A 19,108-nucleotide genomic window follows, 5' to 3' on the forward strand; every position below is an offset into this window, starting at 1 on the left:
GAAATTTTTAAAATTACAATTTAAAACTTTTTATTTTCAATAACAATTAAATATACAAATTTTTATAACTTCGAAAAAATTTGAATAAACTGTAGTTTTTGAATCAGAAGATGTAATTAAATATTTTTAAAATTTGGGAACTAAAAAAAAAAAAAAAATATTTAATTTTTTATAACATTTACAAGATAATTTTTTTATTTCGAAAATTTGGAAACTTTATAATTCTGGGACGTTATTTAAAATAAAAATTCCCAAATAAACTTTTGGCGGTTTAACGATTTTAATGAAGTCTTAGTTTTTAAAGCTCGGTCTCGCCTAGTTAAAGATATTATTCAACATTTAAATTTTTCGAAAAAAATTTATTTAGTCATTCAAGTTTTCTTGCATTGGAGCTAGTTTTTTTACGGATTTGTAATTTTCAAAAAAAAAAAAACAACTTGTAGAATTTATAAAAAGAAAGTGCCGAAGATTTCGAAAATCCGAAATTTTTAAATTTTGAGACATTTTCAAAAATAATAAAGATTTAAAAAAATTAGGAAGGTTTTACAATTTTTATGAAAAGTCGAATAGTTTTTAAAGCTTGTTCTCGACGAAGCTAATATTTTATTCAAAATTCAAATTTTCCGAAAAATATTAATTTAGCGATCCAAGTTTTCTGACATTGGAAACAAAATACTTTTTGAAGGTTTGAAGTTAAAAAAAATTGTAATATGTACATATTTACAAAAATAATCTTCACGATTTCGAAAATCCGAAATTTTTTACTGATAGAATATTTAAAAAATTCAAATTTTGAGAAAAGTTAGGAACGTCTTACGATTTTTATGAAGAGCCTGAAGTTTTGAATTATTTAAACTTATTGTAGATTAGTTTGAGATATTGTTCAAAATACAGTATTTTCCGAAAGAGTATGACGAAGTTTTGCAGTTTTCGAAAACTTGAGAAATACCAAAATTGCATGGCTTTCGAATTTTAATTTGTTTCCTTGGCACTACTAGATTCATTAATGTAGAAAAAGTTTAAACCAAAATCCACTCAAATAAAAAACGGGCTAAATTAGGTGGAGTGACCCATGGTAAAAGCTACACCCATTAAGGGTAAATTTTTAAATACTTACCATACCCGCGCCAATCCCACAACACGCAGCCACCGCTAATATATTAAAAACCGCCGAACCGACAATTGTGCCAACGCCAATGTCACCCTCTGTAATGAATGTACCTATCACATTGACGAAAAGTTCAGGCGCTGATGTGGCCGCAGCCATAAATGTGGCGCCGGCTACATCATTTGACATATTTAACGCTGTTGATGTAAAAGATAAGCAAAAAAACAGTAGTAATAAGTAATTAATCCATTGCAAAGCTTCATCGCCTTAAAGTATGCAATGTTTTTAATGCGACGTTTATACTGTCAGATGTAATCAATTGATTCTGAAGTTATGATTTTCATGTAGCACACTTAAAGGCGCTGCTGAATTTACTTTGACAATTTCTTGACGTTTCAGTTTAAGCGCTAGCTATTCCTAGAATACGCAAACAGAACTTGAAGCACTTACCTGCACATATTTTTTCGACTGCGGGCACAAAGTACTCATCACATACTACCGCTAATGCCAGAAATAAATATAAACTGGCTATCACATGAAGTACAACAGCACCTGACTGCCTCTGCGCCTCGGTAAATAGATCTTTGGGAAAATCGTCGATGGCGGGTTGTGTGCAATTTATTTCTATAAAGAAAAAGAGTAAAATGGTTGTTATAAAAGTTTGCAGCGAGTTCTTTAAAAATTTAATCTTTACGGGTAGAGACAAATAATTTGAATAAGTTTTAGACTGCTCAGGGGAGGCAATAAACTCAGAGTATTTTTTGCTTGGGTTGCTAATAACTAAGTCCCAATCTTCGTTCAAGAGTTTAAATCAGGGGTCTGTATTTCATAGCACAATTATGCTCTCATTTCGCATGCGAAAGGGCAACTACTTTAATTTTAGTTTAATTTCAACTGTACAGCGGTAAGGCCATTTGGAAATGCACCAGGATAAGGGGTTTAGAATATTTTCGTGGTAAGACATGCCTGCCGTAAGACGCGATTTCATAGAGCCGAAGGTTCGGGTCAAAAAAGCAGTCAGAATAGCTTCAGACGTTTTTTTTGGTGTTTATGAAGTTACAACAGCAAGGCCAATTAGAGTTTTAAACGGAGTGATATCACAACGATCCCACAGGCCTCAGTCAACTCAGTTTGTAAAATGTCCTAACCAAACTTTATGATTCATAAAACATAATACAGCGAAGCATATCCCCCAACTTGTTTCCAGTCATTCCGCAGGCTCTGAACTAAACTATAAATAAGTTTATAAGTCTTTATCCCATAGCAAAGGCGTGTGGTTCCCACTTAGTTCCCAAAGGACAATCCTCACGACAAATTGCGCGGTTCAAGGTTAGAAATGTGAGCCTTAATTTTAAAGCATTCATGGGGGATTGCCTTTATCGCAACAACAACAACAAACATGCCTCGAAGAGGTCATACCAGTAATAAGAAAAAATCCGAAAATCTGTGTCCTCTCGAAAACAAGTGTTACAAAAGAATCACCGATAGGGAGGAACGAAAGAACTGCTGTACTCTAGACCCACAATCGTCATATGCTGTCACACATAGCTCGAAGAGGAGTGACAGGATTTGTGGTTTTTAGTTATTAGATCTACCACTTCATTTAAGCTTCATAGTAGCGAGACACTATAGTGTTGTTTAAGCTTTAGGCGGCTTAATTGTTATACTTTAAAAACATGCTGATTTGACTACAGTGACAATAAACAAACGACTAAAACACGCTGAAAGAAAAAGACTGGTAAAATCAACCGAAATACGGGTAAATTCACCCCAAATTTCTATTAATTTTTATTCATCGCAACAAGATGTTGAATCAACTGCGCACAAATCGTTCATTCGTAATTGACCGTTTTAGTAGTCAAATGAACAAAAAAAGTTGTTGCCACAGCTTTGTACGAAAGTACCTATGTTGCCATATAAATAAATAAATGTAAGGCGCGATAACCGCCGAAGAGATCTAAGGCCGAGCTTCTCTTCCAATTTGCGTCGTGCTCCTCTTGATTTTCCCTACAAATTGTCCGGACGGGACCTACATGTTTTATGCCGACTACGAACGCCATCTGCGAGGCAGATGAGTTTTCACTGAGAGATTTTCATGGCAGAAATACACTCGGAGCGCTTGCCAAACACTGCCGAGGGGCGACCCCGCTTAGAAAAATTTTCTTCTAATTGAAAAACCTTATTTCTAAAATGTTGATGTTGCTTTGCGCGGGATGCGAAACGCAGGGCATACGGTGTACGTGTACGGAGCACGCTACCATCACACCACAGTGGCACTTACTAACTGAACGTCAATTAGGCTTACATCAAATATGCTGGCACACATTAAACATTATACACCTTATTATTTTGTTTTATTAAACGCACTTTCACCAAATTTTATATTTTATAATTTATTTCATTTATAGTTTTGAACTTCGCTTTGCAAATAGAAATGAAAATAGTAGTCACAAAACTGATTCTCTATTCTTTCGGTTGCGGCTCAGCTCATTCTCAATTTCTTCTCTCGCATGTAGTTGCCACACTTGATTGTTTCTAACAAAACTTGTATAAATGTTTTACATAACATTTTGAATAGAGAACTTGTAAGTTATAGAAAAGTAAAGAATCAAGTCGCTAGAAGTTAATTCACCACTGGAGTAACTTTACATGTAATTCGGCAAGTTTAATTTTCGTAACACTTTAAGGTGAAACGATTCCAAAACAACTCAAACTTTTATGTTGTCGGAAACACCAACAGTAAAAAAGGATGTTTTTTATTATCTTATTAAATTCGTTCGCGTGAGGGAAAATTCGTAAAAACTTGAACAAAATGTTACTAACTGGAAAAATCCGGTTCGTTCAAACAAAACTTTTGCAACAAGGGGCGCAATTTTGCATTTCGCTTGGAGAAGTTGCAAAATTGTACACGATAAATAGGAGTCCCAGTATCTCATAATTTTTTGCACAGTAAATAAGTTTTTGTATTGATAAATGAAAAACTAGTTTTTTGTTTTCCCATTTTGTGTGTTTTTTCGATTTGGTGCTTTTCTTATTTTGGTATTTTTTTTTTTTTAAACAAGTGGCACCATCGTCATAAGTACAAAGTAGAGAGCGCAGTGAGCGTAAAGTTCTCTTTGAAATTTGCTCAAGTATTGACTGTTGATCGCTGTTGAAATGGCCAGTGAGATCAGTTGTGTTAACAGAAAAATCAGTTAGATTGACCAGGAATCTGTAAATTTTACAGAATTTTGTTAACTTAAGAGCGACAATTTCTCTTCTGTTGAAATGACTAAACTAGTTTGTACGTTTGACAAAGAACTCGGTCGAATTAACCGTAATTCGGTCAATTTCACCGAATCTCCGTTAAGACAAGAACAACACAACCGACTTCTTGATTTTACTAGCACCATTTCTTTCAGTGCAGTTAGCAAGTTAATGCATCACTAGCCGAATTGGCCTTTCTTTGAACCACAGTAGTGGTATGTGTTCATGTTTACGAGGACATCACGATCCCGACGAGTCAAAAAAGACACTTGCCGGATGCAAGTACTGGCTTGAATATGCCTTCACCCAGAAAGAAATGCTAGATGGGCCGTAGAAGCCGCATATGAGGTGTCCTGCGAATTCGGCCTCGCTTCAATGTGCTCTCAAAACCAAGTTCCTAGTTAATATTCATCTCATGGATCTACCCCCACTCGAAGGGATATTAACATTGCTTCCTTGAATAAGAATATGAAATGGAGTATTCTCAGGACTTAGATAAAATTTTCCGAAACTATAAGAGAACAGTTTTGAGGCCACTGATACTTTTTATTTACTCTAGATTTGGACTGGCGATACCCTCGCTCTGCTCTAATAGACCCCGCAGCTTTGAGCTAAAGTAAGAGGGGCACACGAGATCGAATAAAAAAGTGATACAGTATCATCCTTAATCTTTGCCTCTTCATTCAAATATCTCACTCACGAGCCCAAATATTCTATATATGTAGAACAGATGTTATTGATTTGTATATGATTTGTTTCCGTTAAGCTCGAATTCCTTCTGAAGTACATATATAGGTATTTACTCAAAGTCATTTAATGAGCCACAAACAAACAATTTTATAGTTTTTCACACCTCGTAAAAATTTTCTGGGCCAATGCCTTCGGAACTGTAAAATTGCTCGATCAAGGTGACAGCAATGTTTGCAAGTAAAGGTGTAAATGCACAAACTAGAAATACAGTGTAATGATAATGAGTGTATTTTGGGAGGTAATTAGTAGTGGATTATTGGAACCACTGAGAAACTTCAGCGAACATGTCAATAAACGAGGTTACCGCCGCACAAGATCAAATATGTTTTACGCCGACTTCGAGCGGCATATGCAAGGCAGGTGAGTTTTCACTGAGAAGAAAAATGTGTTTCTAATTGAAAAGCTTCGTTTCTAAATATTTGATGTTGCTTTGCCCGGGGGGTGAACCCAGGATCTTCGGTGTGGGAGGCGGAGCACGATACCACCACACCACGACGGTCGGCAGATCTTTGTAGAGGATAAATTTAACTTACTTAGGTGATATTGTGTCTACAGTGTCCCTTATAGTCCCCAGTGAGAGTTCGCGTTATTGAGCACTCGATCTTTTTTTGAATCGATATAAATCTATAGTTTTCTAGAGCACACAGCAATATCTGCCGGTGACCACAAGTACATTAGACTGGGTCAAAAAAAAAGTTGCTAATGTCCCAAATTTAAAGATTATGTTGAGAGGGTTTCGGAAAAATTTTTTCAAATTTTTTTTGATCCTTCGAAATACAGCCGTAAAGGTTTTTTCGTTGTAACTTGGTTATTTGACGTCCGATTTTTAAAATTGATATGTCATTATTTTGGCCTTGAGAAGGTTCACATTTTCGTTTAATGTCCTTTTAAGCTGTGAAGTCGGTTTCATATGATTAGGTCAGCTAACAAAATTTTATCCCCCCCCCCCCCCCCCCCCCCCCTCAAGTATCATTTTTTCCTTACCAAACGAAAGTACTTAAACATTCGAGAAAATGTTGCTTTTAAACCATATTACTAAAATAATAAACAAAGAAGTTATAGCACTTTCAATATTTATTGCAACTGCTATTTTACCAGATTTTATTATACTTAGACCTGAAACTCGTGATATTTTTGGAGGAAAAATTATTATTAGGGTGCCTTTGATGGGGGTGTTGCGCCTTGCACTCACCGGCATCACCCCAAATCGTCGACTCGTAGGTGTTTTTTGCACCCTCCCTCCCTCATAGAGGGGCGGAGCCTCCTCGTGGTGGCACCTGGTAACGCTTCGGCGGCGAATTTGAAGGCCGAGAGATTATCCGGTCCGAGTAGTCCGAGGGCCAGTACCTCTCAATGAGGGGGTACTGACCGGGAAGCCATCAGTGCCACTAGCGACCCTCCCTTGGCCCGCACCAGCAGGCCTTCCACCCAGCGACAAGCGTCTGGTGGGTCGATTGCTGGGGTCATAGGGCAGTGGGTGGGATGGGCTATAGGGCCAAGGGCCAATCTAGGCAGGGTACGGCTGAGAGAGAATCCAGCCCGGGGAGTCCGAAGGCCGGTACCTCTCGGGGAGGGGCTACCGGCCGCTGGGGGCTCCAGGGATGTGGGGGTGGCCGGCTCTAGGGCCAAGGGACATAAAAAGCCCAAGTCACCAAGACAAGCGCTGCGCTGCCCGGATCCAGGAATGCCTCCTCGCCGATAAGGGAGGAGGAAATGTCTGCGGAGGACTGGGCGAAGGCGCAGCGTGATCTTGTGTGGTCGAAACAAATGCTGCCGGACTTCAGGCTGGACTGGGTCGAGAGTGATGAAACCTCGAAACGCCAGCGGTCCATGGATGATTCCAACCCCACGGCACCGAAAAGGGCCAAGACGCAGGGACGCTGGACGCGGTCTTTCGCCGAAATTGCCAAAGGTCGGCAGATCTTTGTCATTATAGATGAGAGCAGCGATGATGGCAGGATCTCGAAACAGCAGTGGAAGTGGATCGAGGCCGCGATCGCTACGGTGGCCGTCAAGGTTAAAAAAGACAACCCTGGTCCACCGCCATCTTACACCGATGCAGGTTGGTTCCAGAGCAATGTTAAGCTAATTGCCTGTGGCGACGCCAGGTCGGTAAACCTCTATAGAGCCGCCGTCACGCTGATAGGGGAGGTATATCCGGGCACGCGCCTCAAGGTAGTGGGCTTTACAGACCTTCAAGCCCTATAAATCGCCGGGGCCGGGTGGAATTTTTCCGGCTCAGCTACAGTATACTGCCGAACTTACAAGGCCCTGGATAAAAGGGATGTTTATAGGTTGTCTTAGGCTCAATTACATACCAACATCGTGGAGAGAAGTTAACGTGGTCTTTATCCCCAAGGCAGGGAAAGCCTCCCACTCTAAACCAAATGATTACGCCTCATGGAGGCAGAAGGTCACCAAGTGATCGCGAATGCAGATGACATCTGCGTCAACCATGCGGGGGGAAATTTCCGCAAACTCTTTGCAACCTAATGGAAGGGGCACTATCCAAAATTTCGCACTGGGCCACAGCCACAGGTTTGGAAGTCAACCCGGATAAAACCGAGCTTGTCCTCTTCACGAGGAGGTACAAAGTACCAAATCTAACACCACCAAGAATTGGGGGTACGTTTTTAGTGTTTAGCGATCAAGTCAAGTATTTGGGAGTCATTCTAGATAGGAAGCTATTATGGAGTGACCATATAGTGGAGCGATCCAAGAAAGCAGCAGCAGCGCTGTCCACCTGCAAGGGGGCAATTGGCACCTCCTGGGGATTCCCCCCCCCTGCACTAGCTAAAAGTACCTATCTTAAAATGCTTCAAAAGGTGCAACGGAGTTCGGAGCTCTGCATTACCGGGGCTCTCGGCTCCACCCCATCTGAAGCACTCAACGCAATGCTATACCTTCCACCTCTTGACCTGGTGGCGAAGGAAATAGCGGTCATCGCCGCTCTACGCATAAGGGAAACATGTCTCTGGTCAGATGGATCTAGTGAACACGCAACAATCCTGGGCACGAACGCCCCAGTCCCAATACCGGTACGCACTGACTACTGCACGCCAAAGAACGTCTTCGTTAAAAACTATAGTATATATATACCATCGCGACAAGACTGGAATACCAGTCAACATACGGTACCGGGTGCCACCAACATATTCACGGATGGTTCTAAGCTTGACGGGAAGGTGGGAGCAGGCCTCTTTTCACCGGATCTGGGTCTAGAGGTCTCTTTTCGCCTACCAGATCACTATAGTGTTTACCAAGAGGAAATGCTGGCAATACATAGGGCTGTGAATCATCTCGGGTCTATGCCTAAGGATGGTAAAGGGGGGTTTATTTTCTCAGACAGCCAGGCCGCATTAAAAGCCCTGGACTCATTCGTCGACAACGCAAAGTCGATCACCTGGCTAACCTGGCCCTCAATTGACAAGGGGCGCACAAGAGCGCTTCTGATTTTAAACAAATCGGTTCTATCGTCCCTGATAAGGGTTCTAACAGGGCATTGTTTAATAGGCACGCATGGTGATAGAATGGGGGTAACGACCTTCGACTACTGTCGCAGCTGCAGATGTACGGAAGAGGAGCAGAGTGTTCAGCACCTTCTCTGTCATTGTCCGGCGCTTAGTAGACGTAGGTCGTCCATCCTTAGTAAACCTTTTCTACATGAACTTGCTGAGGTCTCTAGCTATGAAGTCAAGGCTCTAGCAAAATACATAAATTCCACGAAGTTGTTTGAACCGCTTTAGGCAGGGTATGGGTCCTCTTTGAGGCCGTATAGGGTATTACAATGGGCCCATTGGTGGCCTAAGTAGTAAGCTGTTACCATAGTGTCCAGCTCAGCCCTCGCAACCTAACCTAACCTAACCTTGCATTGAAAAGTTAATAAAGATATGCCAAATATCATAAATAGGGGAAGTAAAAGTAAATAAGTGAGTCAAACCTGTTGTTTCGTATTTATAATAATAACACTATGCGACAAAATCAACTTTTTCTCTGGATATTTGACAAAACCCACTTTTTATATTTTATATTTATATTTATTCAATACTGTCTATGAAAGAACATTTCTTACAGACTAATAACAATGGTGTAGGTTACAAAATGATACATACCTACTTAAAATAAGAGATTAAAATATTCAAAAAAGCTTGTTTTCCCAAGGAAAAATCAAGGAAAATACTCTGAGATAGAATATTAAATTCGCGCATAGATCTTGCAAGAGGAGCATTACTGGCAAATTTAGTTTTGACTTTTTTCCTGTAAAAAGGATAGGTGACGCGAAGATTTCGCCTTGGAATGTTAAAAGTAATCCTTTCCAGAAGATAAGGACAATCTATCGTACCATGAATAACATTAAACATGAAAGTCAAAGATAAGATTGACCTACGGGTTTCGAGAGATTGTAGGTCAAGTAGCATAATACGGGATGCATAGGGTGGAATGGGAGTATCAAATTTGAGGGACCGTAAAGCGAAATAAATGAACACCTTTTGAATACGTTCTATTCTTTTTATTGATATCTGGTTATACGGCCTCCAGACAAAAACTACATATTCAAGGTTTGAGCGATTGTATGGATTGAGGCTTAAGTAAACCAAGTACTATCTCCGTTTTTCGAAGTTAGCCTTCAAAAAATAGATACCGGTTTTCGAAGTTCGAAATTCTACATTTCGAAATTTTATGTTATACCAAATTTCTCAAAAAAAGAATTCAGCCCTTCAAATAAGGGAAAAGAGCGGACCACGACCACATTTTTACTTTTTCAATTGAACGCGTTAACAAAAAAAAATAAAATTTCGAAATGTAGAATTTCGAACTTTGAAAGCCGATATCTAGCGGACATTAGCAACTTTTTTTTTGTATGGGGACCAACCCAGTCTAAAGTACATGCATCAAAAAAGAGAATACCGCCTTGGGATTAGAGATGTCACACACATCAAAATTAACAATCGATTTTTTAATCGAGTCAAAATGAAAATTATACATTATTCATACACTTTTCAAATGAACCACTGAAAAAATTAAAACAAATCAGAATGAAACCTATATGACACTACTTTATTTTTTCTTGAATTCCAAGCTTGAAAAACTGACGAAACTTTATCAGAACATCAAATTACAAGAACAATTTCGCTCAGAGAAAGCGAAACAAATATAAACGAAATTGACATACTATTGTTTGCTTTATTAAAGTTTTGTCAGCGTCAAATTGAAGTAGTTTGTTGAACTTTTTAGATCGATTCACAAATCGAATTGGAGCCAAAAAACGACGGAAAATCGAATCAGATATTATTGACTAATCGATCCTTGATATAATCCATTGATAAATGACATCTATAAGTAGTAGGGATACCTTAAACAAATAAATACCAGCAAATATCTAGTGACCGAAAATGTCGGCCAACAAGAAAAAATCCCACCATGTTCCCCAAAAAACTGTACGAGCAGTGCAACCCTATAGCTTGTTTACATTTCGACAATGCAATGCCCTATATGTGTGAGCAGTATGGGCAATCACATTAGGTACGATACGGAATGAAATGGTTACAAAAGTTCCCGATGCTCTTAAAAAATCTTACAGCAGATTTTACGTGTTTCATCGTCCCAGGTAGGGACATTTTACTTGCTAATTTAAGAGGATACCTTTTGCTGGGTAGTTACCCGATTACTAGTAAAATGACACAATAACACACATCACTAACGCTGCGTTCAGCGCCATGCAAGCGGCAAACTGTCAACACAATTAAAACATGTAGAAAAATAAGAAAAAAAAACGTCCGAATGAAATTGAAATCAACTTTGAGCAAAAACAAAAAAAAACAATAACGAATGAAATAAATAGTAAAAAAATAGCAAAATGACGACACGAATAATTAATAGAGGAAATGCTATTTGATGCTAGTAAGCTATGTAAATATTTCTTTCATTGTATAGTATGTACGAAGATTATAGGATAATACGCTTGATGGAAGGCAAAAACTAGGATATGTATCCGTATGTGCGTACGGAAAATTTAGCTTCCACTATCATGCAACGGTTTCAAATTGATCGACTTCGAAGCAACTCGAACTGTGGTATTTTCTAGTATAAGGTTTCTTAAATCTCAATCAAGCTACCTGGATTACTATGGATACCATCAGTCTATGTTCTGTTCTCACATACTGACCAGTTCAACCTGATCCAGCTGGATGTCTCGTGATCAAAAAAACACGAAACCGAATTCATCATGAGGACCACCACGACACATATAACAACAGTGTCCTGGATTTGCACAATCTACGAAAAAGCCGAGCCACTCAGAAAATAAAGGGCTTCTGATTTTTTTTTTGCTCGGCTCTCACACCTGCTCTCTCTGAGAGTTGTCTTCGAGTAAAATACGCTTTTTGGTGTTGCGTATTTCCAATGACGTAGCAAATGCATAGCCGTGTATTTTGTTATTGTATTGTAAAAATCATGACATGCAAGTTTGCAATGCAATAATGCTAGACCATTTGCACAAAATCCTGAACTCCCTTATTAAGGGTATAATTTTGAATGTCGCTCATATATGCATTTCGAATTCCAAGCGAAAATTGAAGGCGGCATGCCACATTGACGCTAATGAATTGAGCGCCACAAATTTTGTTTTCATAGCGGCTAAAATGCGGCTAGGCACATACATGCATGCATTTATAATTAACTTTTTACATTCTGATAATTGCCCTCATTAGCTGATGTGGCAAGGCGGCTGCAGTGCGCATGATCGATTTTCGGTGGCGGCTCAATCGATTGAAGCAATGAAAACAACTCATTTATTAATACATATGCTCCCTGTATATAGCTGCTGGTGATATACAATTTCAAGTATTTAAAACACCCTTGCGAGGCGAGTCCTATGTTAAGCGAACGCAGAATTTGAGCCCGCTTGCTACTAAGGTAGGTTAGGCGTAGGATATCTCGTAATTTATGCCTGTTAAACAACTTACTTTTCCATACCGACAGCTGATTGGAATATCTCCTCGGACGTTTTGGAAATATCCTATCTCACATACATAGGAATTTGTTTAAAGAACTGTCTATTTCAGAATCTTTTCACACACTACCCATCTCAGAATTGTTGTGTTTGGTACCAATGATTCGGCTGCGAAGTGTTTTGCTCAGGGAACATGGAGCCCATAGTTGGGCCACTGATCATGTAATTGATTCGTTGTCTTGACAACGTGAGGTTGAACGTGAAGTCAGGTACTCAGGTTAAAAGTACTAGTTGACAGAATGACGCACCTCTTTTAGACAGAATCCGCTTTGTTATATTACCTAACAGCCGAGTCAACTGGACTTTCGAATTATCGCTCTTCAAAGCTTGCTGCAGTAAAAAAATGTTCCGAGGAAAATAGAAAAGATGCACAGACAAATTTCTTGACCATTTTTTTTTATTTAGAGAAAGTCGCTTCCCGGATAATTTTTGTTTTGTCGAAAAAGAGTCGTTTACAAGGCTTTCGAAACTTAACCTGGGTTCTTCTATAACCCTTTTTGGTTTTTTTTTTTTTTGAAATCTAATTCGGTTTCTTTAGATACATTCTAAATCCAGTTGGAACCGAATTTCAGTACGCTCTCTTTTTTGGTTGTTACAAGATTCAGATATCGCACGTTTTATTTATAACGATATAAGTCAAGATTTTAAATTTTCAAGATCTTATGGTAGCCCAAAAGCAGCCAGCTTGAGAGATTACTATAAGATACTTACATACAAGAGTCCAATGGACAAAACTGTACAACATAGCTGTCCTTGAGGTTCATTCAGCATCACTTGTATGTATATAACTCCTTATAATATAAAAAAGAGTTACGTACATATATGCACCGGTACCCGCCTTTTAAGGTGGTACAACTACATATTATGGGGAATATTAGCAGTTCTATACATCACTATGCTGCTAGTAAATAAATGCACAACAACAGCAAAATAAGCAGCTGTTCGAGAAGGTTGTTCGTGAAAAGTCTAGACCCTTGGACAAATATGCAAACGAGGCAACAGAGAGTGTAAAAGCAGCGTATGCTGTGGAAAAGTTAATCAGTTTAATTTAAGCACGCTATTAGTGAAGTACGCGATAATTGTAATTATAAATTACTACTCCCAAAGTAGTCTAAATAAAGAACGTTTAGCTTTACTAAATGTTTGATTTACTCATTCGACAGTTCAGAGATTCAAATATTAGCAGAAGCTGCAAAATAATCAGGAATTTTCCAAAATTCGTTACAATATGTTTGAGTGTAATTGGTTGGTTTTTCATAAAATAACGAGCTAATTACAGGTGAAATAATAAAATGTTGTTTACGTTTTCCATGCATGTGATTTTGTAAAGAACCCGTTTATGCCCATTCGGTTGCTCGATTCCGTACAACACTAGCCGCAGCACGCTAAATCTGTCGTTTGGGGGAGTGGATGTGAAGCGGCATTTTCTCAGCTAAAAAGCATTTACAACCGCTAATCACAATGCTAAATTACTAAATTAGCAATGAAATTTTGCGAGTGACGTAGCTACATACATACATATGTAAATAGAGCTTAAGCCAACACGGAAACATACAGATCCGTCTACACTCTTGTACTGGATTGTGTTTTTCATGTACTTTTTGTATGTGTGTGATTATTTATTGTTCATTCGGCTGCTGCATTGTTATTGTTTTGGTTAATGTTTCCTAAATGTAATTAATTTTACGTTTTTCACATTGATGTCGAAACTGGCACTTTCTTCATAATTAATGGAATTCTTTTTATACCCAATACACATTAACAGCGCTTTTCCAAGGGATTTTCATACTTGCCTACTTTGAACTGGAAGTAAATTTAGCCTTGTAAGTTCTTCATTACACGGCTCAGAATCGTGGTGGATGGGATGGCCCAAGAGTATTCGAGAGAAAGAAGAACTCTCCGAAACGAGCTTCGTGCTGATTTAAGAATGCAGCAAATCAAAGTCCAGCGGCTTCTCTGACTAGGTCATGTTATGCGAATTAACTTTGAAGACGCTTCGGCCCGACAGGGAGAAGGTATGGTTGGCGTGCTTCGGTGGTGAAATGAACCTTAATGTTTCAATTTACTGAAGCAGAGGCTCTGGAAAATTAGTATGCAAAAAATTATAGCGGATGTTCACATGGCTGTCATTGATCTTCGAATTAGGAAACAATCAAAAAATATTGCACGGTAATACTTCTAAGCGAAAGCGGATGAGCTAGCTGAAAATGTGCAAATTCCTCGAAAACTGTACCGTAGATTTCCCAATCAGATTAGGCGAGATTAAAAAAAAGCGAAAGTTGCGCAAAGTATCGAAGATTATGTGCAGGACTTACAACCGTAGATCAACAAAGTTATTCTTATCATTGGAAAGTGGGTCATAAGCTCATGATGGGTTCGAAATTGATTAAAAATGTCTCAGTTAGCCAAGCCTCGGAACCAAACCTTACAAAGGTAATTGGACTTGAGGGCAGCAGATCAGTTGCCCAGAAAAGGTACGACTGAACGCATTCTTCCAGATAATATTCAAACTCTGATTACCTGTTTCAACTTGTGTGGAAGTTCCTATAAGAAACGACGCACACATAAACTTCTGACTCTGAATAAGCTAGTTAGTTTGTGCTGTCTATAGGCAATCGCCATCGGTTTATAACCTAAATGCCTCAAGTGAACCCATTGTTCTACAAAGCCAAAATTCTCCTTTTTTGTGTCATCTGGACCAAAAGAATCGGGAACTCACGCTTATGACATTTGTTCACTATCCTTCTAGTACTTGAAGAGTTTTAAGAGTCCTGTGAACTTTCTTCCAGCATCAAATTCAGAGGCTCGTCTCTTTTGGTCATTTTCCTTTTATTGATTTTGAATACAGAAGCGGCTTCTCATTTCCTATACTGCCACATATGGAAAACTATTTGGGCGTTGGAGAAACTTTTCATCAGAAGACACACAACATTGCAAGCTCTTTTACCTATGTATTGCCAAATATACTCTTAGAACGTTGCCACGTATTTGAAAGGTATTTTACATATCTACCGAACATACAGAATAACAAAATATCGAAGATCACCGCTAACATCAAAAATATTGAAAATAATTGTTCAAAAACGGGGTGCTTCTCGAAAAAGCTCGGCAAGACCTTCTAGTGTGTTTCGGAGATGCAAACCTCATGAGAAAAAATTCGGCCCCCAGTCTCCATCAACCGTGATCACGATTTTTGCGGAGATATTTAGAATTTAAATAAAAACAATGGCTAAATTTATTGAGCACACAAAATCTCTCGACCCACGTGGACAGGCCTAAGCTTACTTAAATTTATCTAGGTTTGCTTCTCTGGTTTGGCTGCCGAGTGCCTACGATCTACATACTTTATCGGACAGCATAGAGGAGAAATGCCAGACGAGAGCGATCCCACACACAACTTATTCACAGCTGCAGGAATAAAGTTGAAATGTTCGGTACTTATCATTTTACCAGCCTCGTATGGACTAAAACTTGTTCATTCTGGCCGAACTAATTAATGATTAAAATTTTCATCATGATCAAGTTCAAGAGTATCTCAAGGTAGTTAAAATGGCATAATAACGATAAAGTTGTTTTACTTTCATAGTTACCCAATAATGAAGTATACTTTAGCATTTTTGTGGGTAAAAGGTCGTGAAGTACGTCTGTTTGTAGTGGCTTTTTTTCACACAGCCCATTCGCTCTGTTCTCTGCTTTCACTTCTCGTATCGAGTACGAGAGCTCAGTTTTGATTCCCTTTTTCCATTTTCATTTTTGATTCCTTATCCATTTATAATCTACGTAGCGATTTCACAGATTTAAAAATGATTAAAATTGTTTTTGGCACTTGCGAAATTTAATTTGATGTGATTGATTTGCTTCCGTGTACATAAACACAAATGATTTTGAGATTTTTAAGCATTTCGAATTTGCATAATGACAATATGACATTGATATGAAGGCAATCGTTTGTGATATTAAAAATTGTGATCTGGAAATGGTTCAGAGTTTTTAGACTTAGAGAGTCAAAAAGTCAGGTTTGGCGAATAAAATATCTCTAGGCAGAGGGGCAGTAAGAGGAATAATAAAAAATGTTAGAGCTTTGAGATACCAGATATAATCAGCCCTATTCTGCATTTCGACTTGGATTGGAATTTTTTCGATTTGGCAATTTTGGTATTCTGTGTTCCAATCTCTTTCGATCCAACTTCGAATCGTTCGATTTTGTGTATTCTGCATTTCGAACGTAGTTCCGTTTTTCTAAGTTACAAATTAGTTGGCGGAAAAATATTTTTTTTTTATTTTTTTATTAATTTATAACAGAATTTTAACAAAAATGTAAGTAAAACTTGTTAAGAAACGTAGAAAGCTTGATGATGATTGTTTTTTATATGTTTCCAGGTCAAAAACAACATGTCATGTCGAAGTCCTTGGACGTATTTGCCCGGCAAAAGTATCTAACACATACTTGAAAGCATCCTTGTTAAGTCGAAAGTTTTTTTGAACCTAAATAAGTCATTAAACTTTACCACTTTTAAGTTCAATTTCTTACAATTCGTCACTCATCTCAAATGGATTACACAAATCTCGCAATATTTGCCTTTCCATTCTCGCCTGGCAATTTTCGTATGCGTTGCTTTCCATCTCTATAAATAATGCCGCGGCTATTGATTCCATTATAATAGACAGTTATAATTTGTGTCTGTTCGTTGGGTTCAGTTATATGCCAAAGCAAGCTGCCGGCATAGAGGAAGGTGAAGCGAAAACGTAAACAATCCTTGCGGAAAGAATAAATAAACCTTTATAAAGTATTATAGGCCAGTGCAATGAAATTAGCATCCTTAAAATTCATAAAATGTCAACTATATTCGTGCAGGAATCCGTTTTAACAAAACTTGGTGGCCACGGCAGGGAATTGGCCAAAAGAACGACAAAAACACACTTACTATTATGAAAGCACTTCACCCAAAAAAATATAACACTGCGGCAATTGCTTTTTTTTGTACAAAATGGCGTGGATAATAAAATATAAACGTTTTTCAGTGTTTTTTACAAATTTTCTTTATTTTATTTTGTTCCAATATTCACACATTCCGTACCAACAGCTGATTTCGAAAAATCATCTTCCTCTTCTCTTTACGATTCCGTCGTAATGCAGAATACCAAACTTCGATTAAAGCGGAGCGTAGAACGGGAACGTAATCGAAATGCAGAATAGGGGTGAATACTTCTTTTCAAACACCTTAAAAAGACGCAGACAGAGATCTGAACACTACAGCACAATCTTACCCCTGATGCGAATGAGGCGCTCAGATCAGTGCGCCCAGCTTAAAGGGACAGCACCAAGAAATCAAGAAAACTGTTAAGGTTTAGAGTACAGTAGCAAAATTTGACTACAATGAATATTTTTTATAATCCGAGAGGTATTTAAGTTATACATGGCGTAGACTGTCCAGCAGAACTTTGGTCTCCACACAGATTGATACCTACAAGCTTTAAGTCACGTCTTGGAAACAAAAAGAATACTTTCCACACAGGAGCATCCCCATTGGCGTAACAACGTCTTGCCAGCGTAGACTCTGTAGAGTCCATAAAACTACCGAGAACTTTTATATATACCCCTGTTCAACTCGTTACCTAGCATCAATGTCTAGACTGCCGATAAAGCAGAGTAAATTATTTCGCTGCTGTAACCGTAAAAATGTTCATCGAATGTTTACTGTTTCGGTGTTAGCAGAAAATTTAGGATAACCGGTCGCTCATGTGGAGAACGCCGCTATTAAGGATACGGTGGATGGGATTCTATTCGCCGCTTTAACTGTTAGAAATTTGTATAGTGACTCAGAATTCGTTTCAAGCGTTTGAATTACAAAAATTAAGGGAGTGGCAAACCTTTCAACAGACCGTCGTAAATCGTCAACTAATGCGGCTATCAAAGCGCTAAACTCCGTCACTACGTGGTTAAACTACTCCTTAATAAAACTTATCTGAATGTCAGGTCATAAGGAAATCCCCGGCAACTGTCACGTTGATGTCTTGGCGAGAGAGCAACTACGAACTGAACCGAGCTGACAGTAGGGACTTTGGGATTCCGCTGAGCAAATTTCCCTCTGCTTCTGAATAGGTTGATTTCGTGCCACCAAAGCAAGCGCTGGGACGACACCACCTCTTGCTAGCTGTCGAGGGCACTGCCCGAAGGGAGTCATTTCAGTGGATCCCAGCTATTTTAACTGTATTGAGGACGACGACGTGAGTTATGCTGTCTTTGCGGGATCGAGGCGTAAATATTCGAAAGCTGTTTTTTCAACTCCTCAGATAAAGTATCAGAGATGAATATCTGCCTTATCCAAGGCTTTACTAAATAATTGGAAGCTAGTGTCACCTTCAATTTGACCCAATCTAAAATGACCGAACCTACTTTGTCAGAAACATAAACATTAAAGAAGGCTTAAATGAAAGTCAATATCAACACAGAAGGATTGATTTAAGAGATAAAATTCTCACTAAGCCTGCAATTTGGAGCCGATTTTAATTGACTGACATCCTGTACTCCATCATTCTCGCCGATAGTCAGAAATGAGTAGCATAAAAAAACAGCGGCTACAACATCCAACGCATCTGAACCATTCCTTGAAAGAGCTCCGCAGATAATGAGTTGTCAACTCAAGGAAGATGAGAGGAAACTCAAAGAAACAAATTGACGGCGTCGACCCACAAGTTTGCGACATTTTGAACTCTTCTTTTTAAGATATATAATCAAATAATATAAGGCGATCATTCAAAGATAGACTTGACATTTTCTTAGGGAGCTTCATTCGGTTATGTGATATGACGATAAAAGACTGCTGGGCATATTATTTTTGAGTGTTCTGCACTTGGCGACCACCGTGGTGTGATGGTAGTGTGATCCACCTACCACACCGTATGCCCTGGGTTCGCACCCCGGGCAAAGCAACATCAAAATTTTAGAAACAAGGTTTTTAAATTAGAAGAAGATTTTTCTAAGCGGGTCG

General features: G+C 38.7%; 1 protein-coding gene across 4 annotated transcripts in view; it reads right to left on the bottom strand.

The window, feature by feature from the left end:
• The window catches only part of LOC137249052 (sodium/potassium/calcium exchanger 3-like), a 50,426-nt gene that overhangs the window by 5,792 nt on the left and 25,526 nt on the right, over positions 1–19,108 (bottom strand). For 3 of the 4 annotated variants that reach the window (XM_067780176.1, XM_067780173.1, XM_067780172.1), the window contains 2 exons: positions 1,559–1,732; positions 1,118–1,305 (listed from right to left, as the gene is read on the bottom strand). In XM_067780176.1, the coding sequence (XP_067636277.1) occupies positions 1,118–1,297 (180 nt within the window). In that variant the 5' untranslated portion in view covers positions 1,298–1,305; positions 1,559–1,732. Of the gene's footprint in view, positions 1–1,117; positions 1,306–1,558; positions 1,733–3,413; positions 3,539–19,108 lie in introns of those variants that run through there. The other variant, XM_067780175.1, reaches the window with a different exon arrangement.

The sequence above is a fragment of the Eurosta solidaginis genome, chromosome 4 (assembly GCF_040869045.1).
Source record: "Eurosta solidaginis isolate ZX-2024a chromosome 4, ASM4086904v1, whole genome shotgun sequence".
Classification (NCBI taxonomy): domain Eukaryota; kingdom Metazoa; phylum Arthropoda; class Insecta; order Diptera; family Tephritidae; genus Eurosta; species Eurosta solidaginis.